The sequence below is a fragment of the Sphaerodactylus townsendi genome, linkage group LG08 (assembly GCF_021028975.2).
Source record: "Sphaerodactylus townsendi isolate TG3544 linkage group LG08, MPM_Stown_v2.3, whole genome shotgun sequence".
NCBI classification, from domain to species: Eukaryota; Metazoa; Chordata; class Lepidosauria; order Squamata; family Sphaerodactylidae; genus Sphaerodactylus; species Sphaerodactylus townsendi.
The window spans coordinates 101,302,475-101,322,721 of record NC_059432.1 but is presented as its reverse complement, the minus strand read 5'-3'; the positions used below and the strand labels follow the sequence as shown (position 1 = coordinate 101,322,721).

At 45.4% G+C, this 20,247-nt stretch overlaps 1 protein-coding gene across 1 annotated transcript in view; it reads left to right on the top strand.

Annotated features, from left to right (window-relative positions):
- Nucleotides 1-6,873: 6,873 nt before the first annotated feature.
- The window catches only part of NAALADL2 (N-acetylated alpha-linked acidic dipeptidase like 2), a 530,968-nt gene continuing 517,594 nt past the window's right edge, over nt 6,874-20,247 (top strand). Inside the window, exon 1 of the mRNA XM_048504877.1 lies at nt 6,874-7,355. Within this exon, the coding sequence (XP_048360834.1) occupies nt 6,874-7,355 (482 nt within the window). The remainder of the gene's footprint in view (nt 7,356-20,247) is intronic.

Genomic DNA, 20,247 nt, shown 5'->3' with positions numbered 1-20,247 from the left:
CTGTGTATAACATTTCAATATAACATAAATAAGCAAAAGGAGCCCTCTCAATAAATTAAATACAATATAAGATAAAATAAGGGCTCTAAGCGTCGAATTAAAACCATTTAAAATACAGCACACAAAATGAAGTAAAATATAAATGTAAAAATATTTGAAAAATATAGCGTCCGGTCATCTAAAACACCCCTCTTAAAAGGGAACTGAAGGCCCAAGATTGAAAAGGGCCACAGATGATAAAGCAGCCGGCATCTCCAAAGGCCCGGTGGAACAGCTCGGTCTTACAGGCCCTGTGGAACTCTCCAAGATCCTGCAGGGCCCGGACAGTTGAAGGAAGAGCGTTCCACCAGGCAGGGGCCAGCGCTGTAAAAGTTGCAGTAGTCTAGCCTGAACGTGACCATCACATGTTTCACTTTAGTGAGGTCAGCCTGGGAGAGGTGGGGGGCCATCTCCCCGGTGTGCCAAAGTTGGGAAAAGCCCACTTTTGCTGTGTGTATAACCTGGGCCTCCATAGATAGGGCATTGTGGAGAACATTGATTCATAGGATAGCCTTGAATCAGAAGCAGCTTGGTGGCACTTAATAAATGGAGTGTTCTACTCATGTTGGCACATCCACAGAAATGTGGAAGGAAGACCCCTTCAAATACGGCTACCAGTCTTCAGGTGGCGGTTGGAGATCTCCTGGGATCAGTTCATCTAAAGAAAATAGCTGCTTTGGACGTTTTATTTATTTATTTATTAGATTTATATGCCACACTTCTTTGCAAGCAGGGTCAGGGTGACTTACAACAATCTACAATAAAAGAGGTTCCATAATCTATCAGAGGGGAATGAATTCATAGTAACAGATACAACAATAAACCATAAAGAATCCCCAAAATCTTCCAAAAAAGGACTCTGTGGCATTCTACCTTGCTAAAGTTGCACCCTTCTCCAACCCCCACTATCTCAAGATTTTACACACATGCACACACGCACACACGCACGCACGCATGCACGCACACACGCACGCACGCACACACACCACTCCCAGGTTTCCAGGTATTTCCAAACCTGGTGTTGGCAACCATACTCCAAAGGACTGATATTGCCAACATTTATAACAGCTGGGGTTCCTAAATTTCTCTCCAATCTTACTTTGAGCCAAATTATGGAAAATCTGCTCATGCAAAAAAAAAATCCTTTTCAATGTCAAGGGGAACTAAATTAATTTCAATAAGATTTGGGAATTTTTTTCCACATGGGTTGATGCCAAATGTTCAGAACCAGAGGTGGGATCCAGCAGGTTCTCACAGGTTCCCGAGAGTAGGTTACTAATTATTTGTGTGTGCCGAGAGGGGGTTACTAATTGGTGATTTTGCTGCGTGATTTTTGCCTTTGTTACGCCCCTCCTCTCAGCAGTAGCACGCAGAACTTGAAGCAGTCTAGCAGGAGGTGCACCGGCATGCGTGGCAGCCTGCACCTGCGTGCATTCGTTTCCCGGCCAAGGACTGGCACAGCAGCTGTGTCCTTGCCACAGCCCTGCCCAGGAATGCCCCACCCCCGGAATGCCCGGCCACGCCCCCGGCATGCCCCACCCAGCCCCATTGGCGCTACGCCACAGTTTGAATCCCACCACCATGGGAACCTGTTACTAAAATGTTTGGATCCCACCACTGTTCAGAATATTAATGGGTTTGCTAGATGTACAGTGACAGGAGAGTCAACAAAACGTGTGACTTTGGGTGGAAGAAGAGCTTGGATTTACACCTACTTTTCTCACCCATAACAAGCCTCAAAGCAACTTACAAACTCCTTTTTCCCCCTTCCTCATAACAGACACCTGGGAGGTAGGTGGGGCTGAGAGAGATCTGACTGTGAGGGGCACATGGTCACCCAGCAGGCTTCCTTTGCAGCAGCAGGGTTCATCAGATTAGAGTCCACCACTCATGTGGAGGAGAGGGGAATCAAACCCGGTTCTCCAGATTTGTTTCCACCACTCTTAACCACTACACCACACTGGTTCTTAACCACACACCGTGCACTTAACCACTATAGTCCTCTGGTTCTCAAAATTCTTTATCCACAAAGCAGTTATTATGTTGCTAGAGACAAGTCTGTTAGGTGAATGCTTTTGTGGGGCAGCGTCGGCGGAGAGGACTTTCAAATAGCTAACACTCTGTAAGGAAATAGGATTTGAAAATTGGGAGCCGTGTTGAGCAAGAGACTGGGGTGTTTTTTTGTTTTGTTATGTATTTTGGTTTGACATGCAACGGGGCTGAATCACAATCCTGGTCTGTTTTGTAATCTCCTCCCTCCCCTCTTTTCAAAGATGATTGCTCACCTCCTCCTCTGCGCGGCTGCATATAAGTAGGTTCATCCAATATGTGACCCAGAAAACACTATCGGGAAGATGGATCTTAGATAAAGAAAATTTATTAATGTGTAACAAGGGGGGGGGGAGGCCGTGATGCGGGTGTCAGTCAGGAGCCCGTCACATTGAGGAGTTAATATCTGTATCTGCATTTCATTCTAATTGATGGGTCTGTCGGCTGTTTGAAAAGCGTTAAATTGCTGCTGCTTATGTGATGGAATGTCTATTGTCAGAGTATGAATGGAAACGAAGCCTCATCCCCACAGTCAGTTTAGAAATGATTTGTAGGGAATTGACTTTGAATGTTTAGATTGGAGGTCAGAATTTCACTCGGAGGGGGCACGTGTCGAAATAGAAATATGCCTGGAACTGCCACCATTATGCTTTGCCATTAAGGAAACCGGTTTTTGGCTCAGAGTACCAACTGGGCAGTGATTTTGATTCATTAAAGTGGGAGTGAGGCGGGTTAGGGGCGGGAGAACAACCGGGAGCAGATGAAATCTGATTGGTGGAGCAAATGGTGAGTAAATCCATCAGTCACTGAAGAGCTGTGCATTTGTGTACGGGTAAAGAAAGAAACACCCTGCCTCAATGGAAGCCTAGTATCGACATATTATGCAGAGGAAAGTGTTACCCTGGAATTTCCAATGCAACGCAGAATTTCTCTGCTTTAGTAGATAGTTCGGTAAAAACTATCTCTTGTACTAAGCAGCATTTTTTTATTCAGCAGCTTATGAAGATACATTTTTAGTATATGTACTAAATATAGGAAGACCCAGCATGAAATGGATTGACTCAGCGGAGCAGCAGTGGCGTAAGAGGTTAAGAGCTCGTGTATCTAATCTGGAGGAACCGGGTTTGATTCCCAGCTCTGCTGCCTGAGCTGTGGAGGCTTATCTGGGGAATTCAGATTAGCCTGTACACTCCCACACATGCCAACTGGGTGACCTTGGGCTAGTCACAGCTTCTCGGAGCTCTCTCAGCCCCACCCACCTCACAAGGTGTTTGTTGTGAGGGGGGAAGGGCAAGGAGATTGTAAGCCCCTTTGAGTCTCCTGCAGAAGAGAAAGGGGGATATTAATAATAATAATAATAATAATAATAATAATAATAATAATAATAATAATAATAATAATAATAATAATAATAATAATAATAATAATAATAAACGGAGGAAGCCACAATCCTCAGTTTGTAGGATTTGAGCAAGTCTATTAATTATGTAATGTTTTGGAGGTCATTAATTCCCTGGGGTGGCCATAAGTTGGGAGGAACTTGGCGATATACAGCACACACTGAAATGCTTTTTTAAGACATCACAGGTTTTTTCGTCTAGGTGTAGACGTAGGGTACAACGTGCCCAAAGCTGTAGGATTGCCAGCTCTGAGTTGGGAAACAACTGGAGATTTAAGGGACGAAGCTAGAGAAGGGTGGGATTTGGGGAGCGTGGGGCTTCAGTTGCCATAGAGTCCACCTTCTGGACTGGGTTTCCAGGTGAACTGATCTCTGTCACCTGGAGATCAGATGCAATCGCAGGAGATCTGCAGCCAGCACCTGGAAGTTGGCAACTGTATGACTCCTTGGTTCTTCAAGGTTCTGTAAAGCCCATTATAACAGAAGGGGCTTATATATTCTTCTTTTCGCTGCCACCAAAAATATATTTTTCTATATATAGCCCACCAAATAAAACTGGTTTTTAAACGGACACCACCCTGACTGGGGAACACAGACACACAGACCAAAAATAATAATAACTGGAGAGGTTTTGAATGAACAACAACTGAAAACTTTTATTTGCTGGCTATACAGAGGCTTCTCAGATAAACTGGAGAGGTTGTAAGCGTATTGGTTTCAGAGAAAGTTTGCTTAAGCTTAACGGTTGCTGAATAAAGACTGTTTCTTAAAGCTTAGCGGTTACAGAGAAAGTTTTGTTTTTAAACGTAACCGTTTCAGGCACTTCACTTAAGATGTTACTTCAACTTTTTTTTTATTCATACAAAGATGTTTCCTATGATGTTACTTAGGAGGTTTCACATTCCCTCATACAAAAATAAAAAATAAAAACTCAGTCCGCTGTTCCTCCTCACAAAAATCAAACACTCAGTCTTCGCCCTGTGGGATTCAGGCATACAGCCTCCCTCTCCCACAATCCTAAAACTTGGCTTCTCTGCTACAGGATTTGGGCCTCCCAAGATTGGTGTTCACTGTATTGGAGGACAGACCTACAGACTGTTAGAGGTTTCCCTCACAGACAAAACAAAACCCCTGAGGGCGGACACTCTCCTCCAAACCTCAGGGTCTTAGTTGGCTTAATAGCTTCCACAGCTATTATTAATCCACAGCAGTGAGAGATCTGGACGGATTCTCCTCACTCTGCCACAAAATATACCCGAAGGCACAAACGCTCATTCAGAGCCAAAATAGTCCAAAGACTCAAAAGAAAGAACCTTTCAGCACTCTTGCTGACAGTATTTATAGTAGGTGCTTATTTTTCTCTGGCCAATCAGGGCTGGCCAGGGCTTAACTCTTTCAGGGGCGGGTCCACCCTGTCACCTGAATGCAGGCTAAATGCATTCGTCACACCCGTCTCAGCTGCTGAGACCCTCTCCTCTCTCTGAATCTTTTTGGACTCCCTTTAAAAAACTGAACATCGCTTGTCTCTCCAGCTGTGAATTTTGCTATAATCTTTGGTTAGATGCTTTCACTTTACCGTATAACTGAAAAAGGGCTAACACTGCAGAGGTCTGGATCTTCCTCTTTCTGAGACATTCTGGTGATGGATATTTGTTTGTTTGGGGTGCTGTGTGGTTTCCGGGCTGTATGGCCGTGTTGGAGGTCTTTTGAGCACACTACCCTTCCCCAACCCTGCCCTCCAGAAGCCTCGTTCCCAAATCTCCAGGAATTTCCCAACCTGCATCTGGCAACCCTACACATACTTGTAGCACAATCAGATTCACAAGGTTGCTGCGGAAAGGATCGAACAGAGGAAAAGAGACTGATGTTCTAAGCCATTGGGGAGAAAAGTGGGGTAGGAATAAATAAATTAACAACACCACTGACAAGACAGAAGATCACACAGAATTCCCCTTGTGGGCGCAATTATGTACTAGCTGTGTGTAAATATTTAAGTATGACCCCTACAGACATCCCAGCATGCCCATAAACTTCGTGGCAGTGATTGTGGTGGGATTAGAGTGGATTGCATTGAATAAGAAAATTGAACAGGTTAAAATGAAAGCTATTTGATACAATTGGCCTGTACATCTAAGGACACTTTCCTGGAGTAAACCCCACTGATTGACATGGAACATGCTTCAAAGTAGACCTGCTCAAGTTTGCTCCCCCACAGTGCTATTTTAAGCCCCTTGATTCAGGCTCTTACTCTGGCCTACCCAGTGGAGCTTATTTTTAGGAATGGGACTGGAAGCCATTTTAATAACATTTAAAGTGTCAAAGTACTGTTGTCAATCATCTTAGTGCATTTATTGCCTTGGCCACAGCACTAAGACTGTTTCTGCACACCACAAATAATACATTTCCTGCAGGTGTTCCGCATTGCTTTTTTGCCCAAAACGTTTTGGAAACATTTTATTTCTCCCCAAAAGAGTTTTATTCAGATCCACTAAACCAGAAATCCTTTTCTGCAAAACATTTTCAAAACATTTCGTGCTAGCTGTGTGGAGATCAGGAGACATTTTATTTCTCCCACCCATTTCTCTGCCGCCTGCCATTTTATGCCTCTTTAGTGATCTTCTGTGCTGTCCGCTATTTGCTAAAGTTTTTAATGGACATTTTGTCTTCTGGCATCACAGCTATCCACCATTTCCATCACTGTACACTAATAAACTCATTTTGCCTGCCAACTACATGAACATGCTTTTTTTAAAAAAAATTGTATGAGGTAGATTTGATGGTACTTAGCTATAATGGCCAAATTGGCAAGGTTTTCGGTATCAAGTCTGTATAGTTTTAAAGATATATCTGTCTCTGTGGGGTTTTTTAAAACGAAACATTTTCAACTGAAACAATTTATTTTTCTGGACTATGCAGACAAAACCTATGAAAACAACACTTTTCAAAATGTTTCCAAAACGTTTAGCAAATGTTTAAAACGCTTTGTGTAGAAACAGCCTGAAGAAGGTAAAGACTTACTACGGAGTTGTGTTTTATATCTAACTGGGATGCAATGATGCCTCCGTGGATTGTCCACCTATCTTTAAAGGGCCTTTGTTTTTGAAATGAAAGTTGAAAATTTAGGGAGGGGGCAGAGGTCTGGATCTTCTACTGGCTGTGGACCTGCAGCCCAACACTACACTAAGGAGTTAAATCCATCCATCCATCCATCCATCCATCCATCCATCCATCCATCCATCCATCCATCCATCCATCCATCCATCTATTTATTTGTTAATTATCATATTTATATACCGCCCCATCCCCTAAGATTTCATTTCATTTAATTCTTTGGATAGCAATGTAAATACTTCTAAAATGAAATCTTGTTTATAACAGGTAAAAGGATGGCTTATCACAAAGTCAGTGGTGACCAGAAGGCTCAGTACCTAGACAATGAGGACCTCCAAGCCACCACACTTGAACTGGAATGGGACATGGAGAAAGAACTGGAAGAATTGGGCTTCGACCATTTCCAGGTGGATGGGGGAGTCCATCAACAAGCGGGGAGCATGCAAAACACGAACGTTGACCTGGAGCCCATCCAGCCATCAGTGTCTCCTAAAGGACAGTTTCAGAGGCTTCAAGAGGACCCTGATTATGTCACCCATTATACAAGACCCCCACCAAAGAGCAGCCGCTGCAGTTTTTGCCGGATGTTTAAGCTTTTTTGCACTGCTACGTGTTTATTATTTTCGGGGATTTTGATAGGTTATTATGGTCATGACAAATGCCCTTCTTTGCCGGTGTCTCCAGAACCAAGTCATCCTCACCTTGACCAGGACATTCTTGGAGAAATCAAAGCGAAAAATCTTACACAGATTTTCAGGTATGTGTGATTTACATATAGTTGTTGGGTGTATGTTTTGTAACGTATCCAAAGCTTTCCTTATAGTAAGGAGCTAATATTTTGGGCAAGGAACTCAACACGCCTTGCTCACAGTGGCCACTTCTGTACAACCAAAGTAAAAAAATTTTTTTTGGGGGGGGGAATAAAATGTTTCCTCTAAAGAGTTCTGCATACTGTTTAAGCCAAAACATTTCACTTCCAGCCTCAAAACATTTATTTGCATCCTGTTTCCTAGCGATTCTTTTTCTGAAAATGTTTTGTAAACGTTTTCACTTGCTGCATGCAGGTCTTTAAGAGGTTTCCCACATCTCCTGTACTCTAATCTGCAGAACCAAGTTTGATTCCCCACTCGTCCACATGAGCAACAGACTCTTATCTGGCAAACCAGATTTGTTTCCACACTCCTATAATCCTTCTGGGTGACCTTGGGCTAACAGTTTGTTCAGAACTCTCTCAGCCCCACCTACCTGACATGATGGCAAACTACCCCCGAATGTCTCTTCTCTGGAAAACTCTACTGGGGTCCCCATAAGTTAGAAGAAAATAGTTCAGTAAATGAAGTCAATCAATCAAATGCACAGTTTGCAAGACTGTGTACGCATCAAGATCAACGCGGGAAGATCTTGCATTCTTTAAAATCAGTTATCTTTCAAAGAAACGAGATGTAGGTTTTTGCATGGCTGATTCTGCATGGACCAAAAACAGCTGTGTGAAAACGGTGTGAAAATGGTGTGAAAGGGTTTAAAACAGTGTAAAAGGGTTTACACTGTTTTCACACCGTTTTCACACCGCTGTTTTGGCCCATGCAGAATCAGCCTACCTTAGTATAAGACCGTGGTGGCGAACCTTTGGCACTCCAGATGTTATGGACTACAGTTCCCATCAGCCCCTGCCAGCATTGCCAATTGGCCATGCTGGCAGGGGCTGATGGGAATTGTAGTCCATAACATCTGGAATGCCAAAGGTTCACCACCACTGGTATAAGAGGATAAATCCATCATGGCCAGTATAATCTGTTCTGACCAGCAGTGACTTTCTGGGGTTTCTGGTCAAGATCGTCCACAACCTGATCCTTTTAACGGGAAATGCTGGGGATCGAACCTGGCATTTTCTGCACGCAAAACACTGAGCCACTGCCTTACCCCTGTATCTGATGTAGTAGTAGTTGCCTTGGACAGAGACGGGCTTCCCTTTTTCCTGTCGGCTGCCCTTCCACCCTGCTCAGAGAGTATTCAAACATGTAATTCTTCCCCTGAAGTGGTATAGAAAAAGGACTCGATTTTGTTGGGTTTATAAACCAGCCCATCTGTATTCCGTTTCAAATCTAATTTTACATTTTTCCATTTCTGTCTCGCCAGCCTACAATATGTGTATTCGGTTTTTTTTTTCTTCCACACTATATACTCAGGTACACCTACCGTGTGTGGGAGGTCTTGGTTCCAGGAGGTAAATGGAGCTGCTGTGCTTTTTCCTGCCAAAAAGCTGATAATGATCAGCATCTGCTGCATAAGAGCATCCTCCAAAACATCATTTGAATTAAACACCTACCTTTTTAAGGGGATTATTCACATGCAAAATTCACGTTCGCTCAGCCTTAACCGTATGTACGAGATCCAAAGAGGTGTTCTTCGTTTCCAGCGCAATCGTCCTTTCTCAGGCTGTTTCCACACAGCCAGAGCAGCGGGGTTGCGTCGGTATGGTTCATGCCGATCCAAGCCCCGGGGCCGGTTGCACGAATGGTCCTGCTGGTTGCACAGCTGGCGGAGCAGACTCCGCATAGCTGCACAGCCCCCCCCCCCACGCCTCCTTACCTCTTCTTGGCTTCCCTTGCTCTGTGGAGGCCAGGGGACATGTCCAGTGGTGGGATCCAAAAATTTTAGTAACAGGTTCCCTCGCCAGCCTCCCCTCAGCAAAGGGGGCAGAGGTGTACCTAGGCAAACCTGAGCCCTGGGCAAAACCTGAGTTGGATGCCCCCTCCCCCCATGGGCAGCCACCCCATCACGACACCAAAACATTTTTTTTGCACCAGGTCATTTCTAAATCATCATCACATTATAGAAAATGCCCCAACTCACAAATCTGAACACAGCAATGCTGAAACACACAGGTTCTTTGATAGAGACTGGTGAGATAAAAGGTACAAAAGGCTGAGAATCAATGAATTCCAGTACCTGAAAGGGATTAACCCAGTTCAGGGAGTTACATTATTAGTCACAATTGCTATATGGAACCTTCACATTCAAAGGCAGTATGCCTCTTGGGGAGGCAAGGGAGTGGAGATGGAAAAGCGGACCCCATTAGTAACCCCCTCTCGGCACACACAAATAATTAGTAACCCACTCTCGGGAACTGGTGAGAACCTGCTGGATCCCACCTCTGGACACGTCCCCATGGCCAAAGCGACGACTGCAGGGACGGAGGCCAGGAGGCGTGTCCCCTGGCCTCCATAGAACGACAGAAGCCAGGAGGAGGTAAGGAGGCATTTGGGGCCGGTGCGGGAAAAACGCCGCCTTCCACCCGCTGCCTTTCAAAGACACTTCCCTCAAAACAAAAAAGGGAAAAACCCAACATGTGTACTGACTCTACAGTCAAAAATAATTGTTTTCATGTACTTTTTGCATGGAAATGACCGGTGAATGAGCTGCAAACAGAGGAAACCTCCAAGGAAAACCTTCACCGTGGCAGAAGGCATGGCAGAGATGGCATCAATCGTGGGGAGAAAATGAAGTAGGTGCGAGGCTGTAGCCATTAAAGAGAAAACAGAAGTGAGAGCTAGTTGGGGGGGGGGGGATGGGAAAAAGAACTGCTTTCCCTGGCAACACTTTTTTGTCCATGCTATGTGTGTGTGTGGGGGGGGGGGGGGAACCCAAATGGTTCTTTTTAAAATGTCTACAAGGGGTTTTATTTGTGCTGTACAGAAATGGCCAGAGCTTCTTATCTTCCCACTGAGGTACCATCCTGTGGTGTGTAACAAATTAATTGCAAAGGCTGAAGTTTCAAAAAGGTGCATTGATTTCTATTCAAGGATTCCTCTTTTCATCTTCTAAGGAGGCTTAATGAACTATGTTGGCACTTATTAACAGCTGCCAGGGTAATAGTTGCATCCTGCTGGAAAACTGAAAGAGATCTTAACACAGACCTCTGGGAAGATAGAATTAGAGAATATGCCACAATGGCCAGATTAACAAATCTTGTAAACAGACGATCAAAACAAGAATTTTATGAGAAATGGGAACAGTACTTAGGAGCAGCAGTGGTGGAGCCGTTAAGAGCAGGTGCATTCTAATCTGGAGGAACCAGGTTTGATTCCCGCTCTGCCGCTTGAGGCTTATCTGGGGAATTCAGATTAGCCTGTGCACTCCAATACATGCCAGCTGGGTGACCTTGGGCTAGTCACAGCTTTTCAGAGCTCTCTCAGCCCCACCTACCTCACAGGGTGTTTGTTGTGAGGGGGAAGGGCAAGGAGATTGTAAGCCCCAAACTCCTCCTCCTCCTCCTCCTCCTCCTCCTCCTCTTCTTCTTCTTCTTCTTCTTCTTCTTCTTTGAGGCTGAATCGATTATATAAGAATAATAGTAAGAATATTAATTTGTTATTGAGTTAGATATAAGTAACTGCTTACTAGATACTTTTTGGTGTTTTGGAATTAAATGTTTGGAATTAAACGACTTTTAAAACTATGTAAAACTTTCTCTGAATGCTGTTAGTGTTGTAACTTTAAGATCCAATGTGTTCGAGTTAATATATATATACAGATTATGGGCAGCTGTATTTTCTTTTTTTTTCCTATAGTTTATTTTCTGTTCTTGAATTATATTTGAGACAATTAATAGCAACATTGTAAAAAAAATTCCTCTTTTCCAATGAAAATAAGAGGACTCAATGACTATATCTAAATATATGAAATCCATCACCCCATAATAACATGAACTGGTGGTAGCTAAGCCAGTAGATGTAGACATCAGACTTTCCTCCTAGGAAAACTCTGTGACCGCCTTTTGTAGGCCTAAGCATTTATAACCAACCTATATCCCTAAACCCATTTTCCCTGTTGGAGAAATGTCATACTGCTTAGCACGCGGCCTTTGCAATGACTGGTTTGCTTTAAATTTGCTAATTCATGATAATATAGGTAAGGAGCTCTATTATCATCACTCCCTAAAGTGAAATTCTGGGAAATGAACATAGTTAGAGAAATAACAAAGCCTAGTAATAAGCATATTAGACTTTGAAAAGGCTGGAATTAAAACTCAGAAGTTTGACATGGCATTCCTTGATTACATGTGAAGTGAGTTTCTGATGATACAGGCCCCTTCCGCACATGCAGAATAACACACTTTCAATCCACTTTCACAATTGTTTGCAAGTGGATTTTGCTGTTCCGCACAGCAACATCCAGCTGCAACGTGCATCGAAACTGGATTGAAAGTGCATTATTCTGGATGTGCGGAAGGAGCCTAGAGATCGTGGGGTAGAATTTTACACCTTGATTCAAATTAGTCACCCAAATGTTTGATGCAGGTCACTTGAGGTATATAATTTACGGTGTTTTGATTATTTTCTCTCCCCCCACCCTCCCTCGAAGCACAGTGGGTATATATATTTGCTGTGTTGAGAGTGTACCACAGTAAAGCTTCACCAACAGCCGAAACATTCAACAATTTGCCCTATTTATGCCTGTAGCAGTTAAAGCAGTAAAAGGAATTAATGCTTTGAGGGCCATAAAACACTCCTTTGAATTTCCCATCTAAGGAGAAATTAATAGGCCTTCCCCTGTGTGCATTTCACATATACGGAAGGCTTCTGATGGATGATGTAGGTTGGAGCCCAAGTATTTAATAATATGACAGCCACAGAAATTGCTGTAAATCAGCTAGAGATGCCGGTATGACAGACACTTGCAATTTTATATCATGAGAGCATTGCTAATTCCTTTTTAAAAAGTTAATGCTGACCCCTAATTATACTATGGTATAATTCTCAACATTCTCAATAAGGCTCAAAATGCCACTGGATATTACTTTATTTTAATAATTTATCTCATATATTTTGCTATGAGAATGAATGTGTGTGTGTGTGTGTGTGTGTGTGTGTTAAGTGCCACCAAACAGTTTCTGACTTATGAAGACCCTATAAATGAATGACCTTCCCAACATCCTATTGTTAACTGTTTTGTAAGATGAGGGCTTAGACTTCCTTTTTGAATCCATCTTTTTCCTGAGGCCTTCAGCTTTTCTTAGCATTGTTGTCTTTCCTAGTGACTCTTGTCTTCTCATCATGTAAGCAAAGTACGATAACCTCAGCTTAGTCATGTTAACTTCTAGGGAGACTTTAACTTAATGTTGTTAGTTTTATATGCTGCTCTTCCCCTCATGGGCTCAAGATGGCTTCCAACATTCCATATGCAAATTAAGCCACAGTACACCTTGCCGTTAAAATCGAATGTAAAATCTGATGGCAGCAAACGTAAGTTCAAACCCGATACCAAAGGGAAGAGAAGTGAGAAGGAGTGAGAAGGGGAAGAGGGAGGAGGCCAAATGTAGAACAAAACAAAAACAAAACAACCATAGCTGCCTCAACCACATCTCCATCTTAACAGACCCTGAAGAATTTCATCAGATCCCTCAGGGTCCAGTTCTCACTGGACAGAGTTCAGGCTTGATTTGATCAAGAAACACTTATTTGTCTTTTGGAAAGCGCACGATATCTGTAAAGCTGTCCTCCAAAACTGCAGTCCATGTAAACGGAGGATGATTTCAGTCTTTTTCCTTCATTCTTATCCATATACCGCTATCTCCATTTTGCTTCTCCCTTGTGTTAATCAAAGTGGCACCACTTTTCAGTTCTTTGCAACAGTTTTTGCTACACAATTGGGGGAGGGGGATGTCATTTGTACATCCATTAGTCACCATTTATATCTTGTAAGACCCATATTGTGTACATGTATGGCATTAAATAACAATATAGTCATAGTGACCAGATGTCCTGCTTTTGGCGGGACAGTCCCGCTTTTAAGCAATTTGTCCCGCGTCCTGCAGGTTTTTTCAAATCTCCCGATTTTTGGAAGGCTGCCGCACTGCCTTCTGGGGCGCTCCCCTTTTCCCTCCCTGTCACAGGGCAGGAAACAGGTAGGGTTGGTAGAGGGGAAAAAAATTCGGCCCCAGTTCGGGTTTGGGCTTAGTTCGGGTGTATGGGGTCGGATCCGCCAAATTCGGAGCCTGTCAGGCTCGGATACACCCGAACTTGCATTGTCATCCGAGATTCTTGGATGCATTTTTATTTTTTGGCTGTTTTTTTGCGTTTTGGCCTGCAGGGGGTGCATTTTTAGAGGTATTGGCACCAGAATTTCAGGGTGTCTTTAGGAGACTCTCATGATGATATCTCCCAAGGTTGGTGCAGTTTGGTTTAGGGGGTCCAGAGTTATGGACCCACAAAGGGGGTGCCCCTATCCCCCATTGTTTCCAATGGGAGCAAATAGTGGATGGGGCTACCTGCCCATTTTGAGGGATCCACAACTTTGTCCCCTAAACCAAACTGCACCTGCTTCCTGAGAAGTATCATAATGCCAAGAAATCTTCTAAGAATACAGAAATTTTCAGTACAGAATAGATCCAGAAATGCGCCCCCAGAGGCACCCTAGAAATTTGGAGGGGATTCATTTGTTCTGGTTGTATTTTCCAGCAGTTCTTCAGCAGTAGTGCATAGGGGGCAGCCCAGCCTTATTGGCACTGGGCTGGCCTGCTACTGTTCTCATTGACTTCGTTCAGTTATGCTGGAAGCAGCAGCAAGTGGGTGAGTGCAGTCTATTTTGGGGGTGGAGGGGGCTTATTTGGTGGGGGGATGGAGTGGGGCGCCGGAGGGGTGTGTGTGTGTGTGTGTGTGTGTGTGTGTGTGTGTGTGTGTGTGTGTGTCTCCCCCCCCCATTCTTGCCGGCTAGGTGTGGAGTTTCCCGTTTTCCCTTCCCCTGCTTGTGTTTTTTTTATGAATGAATGGAGTGTGCCTGAAGGGGGTGGAGGGGGGCTATTTGGTGGGGGGGATGGAGTGGGATGCCAGAGGGGTGTGTGTGTGTGTGTGTGTGTGTGTGTGTGTGTGTGTGTGTGTCCCCATTCTTGCCAGCTAGGTGTGGAGTTTCCCGTTTTCCCTTCCCCTGCTTGTGTTTTTTTTATGAATGGAGTGTGTGTGTCCGCGATCTTGCGCACATTTTTCTTTGTGTGTGTGTGGGGGGGGGGGGGTCCCGCCTGTGCTGCCCTTGCAGGGCTTGTGTTGTGTGTGTTTTTTCTTTTGCGGGGGGGATCTACGCCCTTGCACTGCCCTCCCAAGGAGCTTGTTTAAGCCACGGTTTTTTTTTTTTTCTTTTGGGGGATCCCGCTCGCACTGGCCTTGCAGGGCTAGTCTCGCACGCAGTTTTTTTCCTTTGGGGGGATCCCGCTTGCACTGGCCTTGCAGGGGGGGGCTAGTCACCATGTAGCGCAGTTTTCTTTTGTGGAGGGAGGGTTTAGCCCACACTGCCCTTGCAGGAAGACTAGTCCTCACGCGTAGCGGTTTGTTGTTCTTTTAGGGGGATCCAGCTTGCACTGCCACTTGCAGGGAGTTAGTCACCTACACGCGGTTTTTCCTCTTTTGTGGGGGATCCCACTTGGGCTGCCCTTGCAGGGGGCTTGACTTGTCGCGTGCACTTAGGGAATTATTTTCCCCGGCTCGGGCCAACACGGTTCAAGTGAACTGCCGCTCCGAACTCCATGTGCTCGGAGCGGCTGAAGTTCGGAGGGTGCAGGCTCGGGTAAGCAGTGCCCGACCCTCCCCCGAACACCACATGGTTCGGCCGACCCTGAACCGAACCGCCAACCCTAGAAACAGGGGAGCGCCCCAGAAGGCAGTGCGGCAGCCTCCCACGCACGCGACCGCAGGAGCGCACTGCCTTTTGGGGCGCTCCCTGGTTTCCCGCCCTGGTTTCCTGCCCTGCCCTGCCGGCCTCCCGGTTAAAAAAGGTGAAAATCTGGTCACCTTAAATATAGTTCACTATCAATACCATGCAAGGGGCATACAAAAACTATTCTACACACACACATGTATATGTGAATCAACTCCGCGAATGGCGACAAAGGACAAACTGAAACCTCTGCCAAAATATTAACAAACAGAACACATTACTAGTGTGAATAAGGCTTGTTTTTTAACATCTGTAACTGCGGATTACCGTTTTAATATTGGGCATAAACATCCAGAACTTCTTTAAAAGATACAAGTCCCAAGGCCCTTTCCTCATATGTTTCCTCTCAACAATGTAATCATGATGATCCACAGGAGGATGTGAGGACAAATTAATACAACTGTAAATAGCATCCAAGAGTGGGGGGGGAAGGCGGGTTCTTCCTTGCTCTGGGACTGCATGAATTTTTTATTCCTCCGCTTATATGTCTTATGAGCAACCATGGCTGCGGGCCTCGAAGCAGTACAATCAAGGCAGCGGGACCTGAAGTGAATTCCCATAGTGCAGAATCTGCGCATTTAGTCTCTAAGCAGCCCACTAATGCCTGAGGACAGATTCCCCCTCACACGCCTACACTCAGCACCCCCATAAATATGTATGGTGGATGGTTTCAGCTGGAAGAGTTTTGCCGGCTTTCGGTTTTCGGAGCGCAGATGGCTCTCGCTGAATTGCAAATGCAGATCTTGGTGGGAGGAGGGCGCCGCCCCGAGCTTTCAGAGTCGGGGCTTCACAGCAACAGGTAGGACATGATGTGTTCATTCGGAGGCGATCGGATGAAAGACCGCGGCTTTTTGAGGACCCTTAGAAACGATGCCCATTTCTGATGCCGGCAAAAACTCAACATTTCTACAAAGAATGCTTCATCTTCAAACAGTCGGTTTGCTGGCTGGAATAGAATCTGATACATTCTCTGTGGACCTCTCTTTCCGCATCCGTACCATGGTGCTTCATATAAGCGGGTTCTCTGCAACAGAAAATTAGTTTGGGGTTGAATGACGATGACTATCAGGCCAGTATGGGGAAACTGGTTGTGCTGGTTATATGCAAGGAAAGGTCAGGTCCCATTCTGTAGCAGGACACTTGCAGGAATTAACCCCCAGTTCCTGGCTGTAGCTTCACGGGATTGGAGGTGAACAATAAAGTGGCTTGCCAGTGTTGGGCCTGGAGTTGCCAGTTGGGGGCTGCTGAGTGGCAGGAGATCATTTGGGGGCGGGCTTTGTAGGCCTCAGGAGCAGAGTCAGGTGCAAGGGTGGTCATAGAGCTCAGTCAGTATATCATGGGACATGGCACGGAGGGGCAATGGCAAGCCACCTCTGAGCATCTTTTCCCTAGAAAATTCTAAGGGGTCACTGTAAATCAGCTGCAACTTGACAATCGGATCTCAGCTCTTGAATCCAGATACTATGGGCCTTCCTAAGGAGCAGCAGTGGCATAGGAGGTTAACAGCTCGTGTATCTCATCTGGAGGAACTGGGTTTGATTCTCCACTCTGCCGCCTGAGCTGTGGAGGCTTATCTGGGGAATTCAGATTAGCCTGTACACTCCCACACACGCCAGCTGGGTGACCTTGGGCTAGTCACAGTTCTTTAGAGCTCTCTCAGCCCCACCTATCTCACAGGGTGTTTGTTGTGAGGGGGGAAGGGCAAGGAGATTGAAAGCCTCTTTGAGTCTCCTACAGGAGAGAAAGGGGGATATAAATCCAAACTCCTCCTCCTCCTCCTCCTCCTCCTCCTCCTCTTCTTCTTCTTCTTCTTCTTCTTCTTCTTCTTCTTCTTCTTCTTCCTCCTTCTCCTCCTCCTCCTCCTCCTCCTCCTCCTCCTCTTCTTCTTCTTCTTCTTCTTCTTCCTCTTCCTCTTCCTCTTCCTCTTCCTCCTCCTCCTCCTCAGGACTCACTGCCTGTGCCCCTTTAAAGTGCTGCTGTTTATAATGGGTGGCAGACAGTGGTGGAGTTCAGCCTGTTCGCACCGGTTCGGCCGAACCAGTAGCTAACTGGTGAATCCCACCAGGGAGGGCAAGCAAGGGGCCTTTGGAGCGCTCCGGGCCTCAGAAAGGCCCGTCACTGGCTCTCCCCTGGAAGGAAAAGCCTGTTGCTGGCTCTCCCCTGGAAAGGAAGGTCAAGTGAGGGGCCTTTCTGAGCCCCAGAGCATTCTGGGACTTGAAAAGGCCTGTCACTCACCTTTTCAGACCAAGCTGCAGCTGCTGCCTTCACTCACCCCCCCAGCCACATTTTGCCGCAGCAGCCAGGTAAACCGGGGGGGGGGGTACAGCGGGGCGGGGGGAGAGTGGCGGCGGGGTGTGCGTGTGTGAACCGTTAGCTAAATTAATTGAATCCCACCACTGTTGGCAGACCTAGCTTCAAGGGATTAAAGCGTACCACCCTGACTTTCTCAAAAGAAGGTCAGGATAAACATGGATAGATACGATAATCTCCCCTTTGAGTCGTTCTTTTCCCTTGTGTTCTGCATCAGAAGCATGCGGTCTCCTCTCCCAAGATCTTGGGCGTTTTGAACTTCAGTTGGTTCGCGAAAACTTTTCATCCACGCTACTTTTCTCTCCTTCCCTTCCCCTTATGCTATTACTCAAAAGAGAATCAGAGGCCTGATCCGAAGACGACTCAAAGGTCGAGTCAGCGGTTTTGCTTAGCGATCCCTGGGGCATCCTTTGCAGAGAGGTTTTGAAGCGAACCTTTCAGAACGGAGGCCCTCAGCAGTTTAATTAGTGGTTCCTGATAATTGCTTCGACAACCATCAGGGTTTTGCTGATGAATTAAGCGTATCGGCTTTCCACATCCATCCTGTCAACCTGGTGGGGAGCGGGAGAGGAAGGATGGTGCACTTTTGATGGTACAGAAGATAGCGAGGCTGTTACTTGTTCTGCATATTTAGAAAAGACATCCTGGAGCAGCTCAATGGCTACGGTGACAGCCCTACACATACTTGGGAATTTACTAATAATATACGAGGGAATAGGCTTTACTGGAGTAAATGGGGCTGAATTTTGAGGGTGGAACTACATGCAGTGTGGTTACTTAAGAAGACTTTTTTCTTTCCCAAATATTGCCGCTGGGGATGCAGTTTCAAAGTGGAGAATGTTGCAGCTGCACAGTGTTTTGTTTTGGTTATAAGATCCTTTCCTTGCATGTAATTATCTGCTGAAAAGCGCCATCCCACCACTGCTTTTATGCTTGCTGAGGCTGAGTCAGATGGCCCAGATTGGCCTGATCTTGGGTTGGATGGGAGACCTCTGAGAGAGACGAGGGTTATGACCAGGGATTTACATTCCCCAAAAAAGGAGGGAAAAAGAGAAAAGATGTATTGGGAAATGTAGCTATAAATTTACTTCCCCTAGACACATGTCAATGTGCCTCACTTTCTGTGAGTGAAACAAATCTTATACCCCACCACACAATCGTCCCACACTGTGCCACAGAGAGAGACACATCTCATCGTGACATGCTTCTGGGTTGCTGTGGGGAAGGCTCAGGGCCTAGCAACACCAAAAGGCTCTTCAATTGCCTTGAGTTTGGTTTGGTTTACCTGTTTTTTAAAAGTTGTTTTAGGCTTTTTGGTGGCATTTTTAGGGCCTTGTGTGGGTGGGTGGCACCCAGTGGTGGGATCCAAAAATTTTAGTAACAGGTTCCCCATGAGTATTTTAGGATTCTGGAAACTGTAAGCCGTAGATGCCAATGGGGATAGGGGTGGGGGCATGGCCGGGGGAGGGGGGTGTGGCTGGGCATTCTGGGGGGCAGGGCATTCCTGGGCGGGGCTGTGGCAAGGTCCTTGGGCGGGAAACGAATGCACGCAGGCGCAGGCTGCCACGCACGCCGGTGCACCTCCTGCTAGACTAGCTTCCAGTTCTGCAGCAGCTACTGCTGAGGAAGGAGAGTGGCGTAACTTAAGGCAAAAATCAAGTAGGCAAAGATCACGCAGATTAAGTAACCCCCTCTCGAAGCTTTTGCAAAAGCCAATTAGTAACCTACTCTCGGGAACCTGTGAGAACCTGCTGGATCCCACGTCTGGATGTGGGGAAGGAACAGGTTAAGGAAATCACTTAATGAGGAGACTGGTTGTGCTTCTACACGTTTGATGCTGTAATAACTTTGTTGTTTTTTTGCAGTTTAGTTGGATGGTTGCAAAAGTGCCCTTCCCCCCTTTGTTAGTCTCTGGGGGGTCTTTAACATGTGTCTAGTGTGTGTGTGTGTGTGTCTTCTCATCCCTGTTCCAGGATTTTTTCTTTGAATTTTTTCCCCTCTGGGTTTTGAAGGAGATCATTCAGTTTTTTGAAGGGGAAAGGGTACAAAATGGTTCTGCCATATATTATATTCTGTATCTTATATACAAATTTTTTGTAATGTATTTGTATATAATGAATTGCTATAATGATAGAATAAATTATGTCCTTTTAAATGATAGGCTCAATCATATTGACCTCTGTCAACTGTCAATTAATAATTACTCCTTTGCATTATTTTACTTATAATGATTGAATGTTCCCTCAACCCCTCTGCACACATAAAAAAAACTTATTTGAAGGCCCATAAAATTGGACCCCCTGACCAAACTTCACCAAACCTGGGAGTTCCTCTAAGGCATAGGTGTCAAACTCGCAGCCCTCCAGATGTTATGGACTATAATTCCCATCATCCCCTGCCAGAATGATGCTGGCAGGGGATGATGGGAACTGTATTCCATAACATCTGGAGGGCCGCGAGTTTGACACCTGTGCTCTAAGGAAATCTATCAGCAGCTATGTCACAAATTTAGTCCCTCTGTCTTGAAAAACAGGCCCTCTCTCCCAAACCTTGAAAAGATACTCCATTAACTTTAACGAAGCTGAAAATGTTCAGTTATCTGAAAAAAAGCAATAAACAAGCTAACAAAAAAG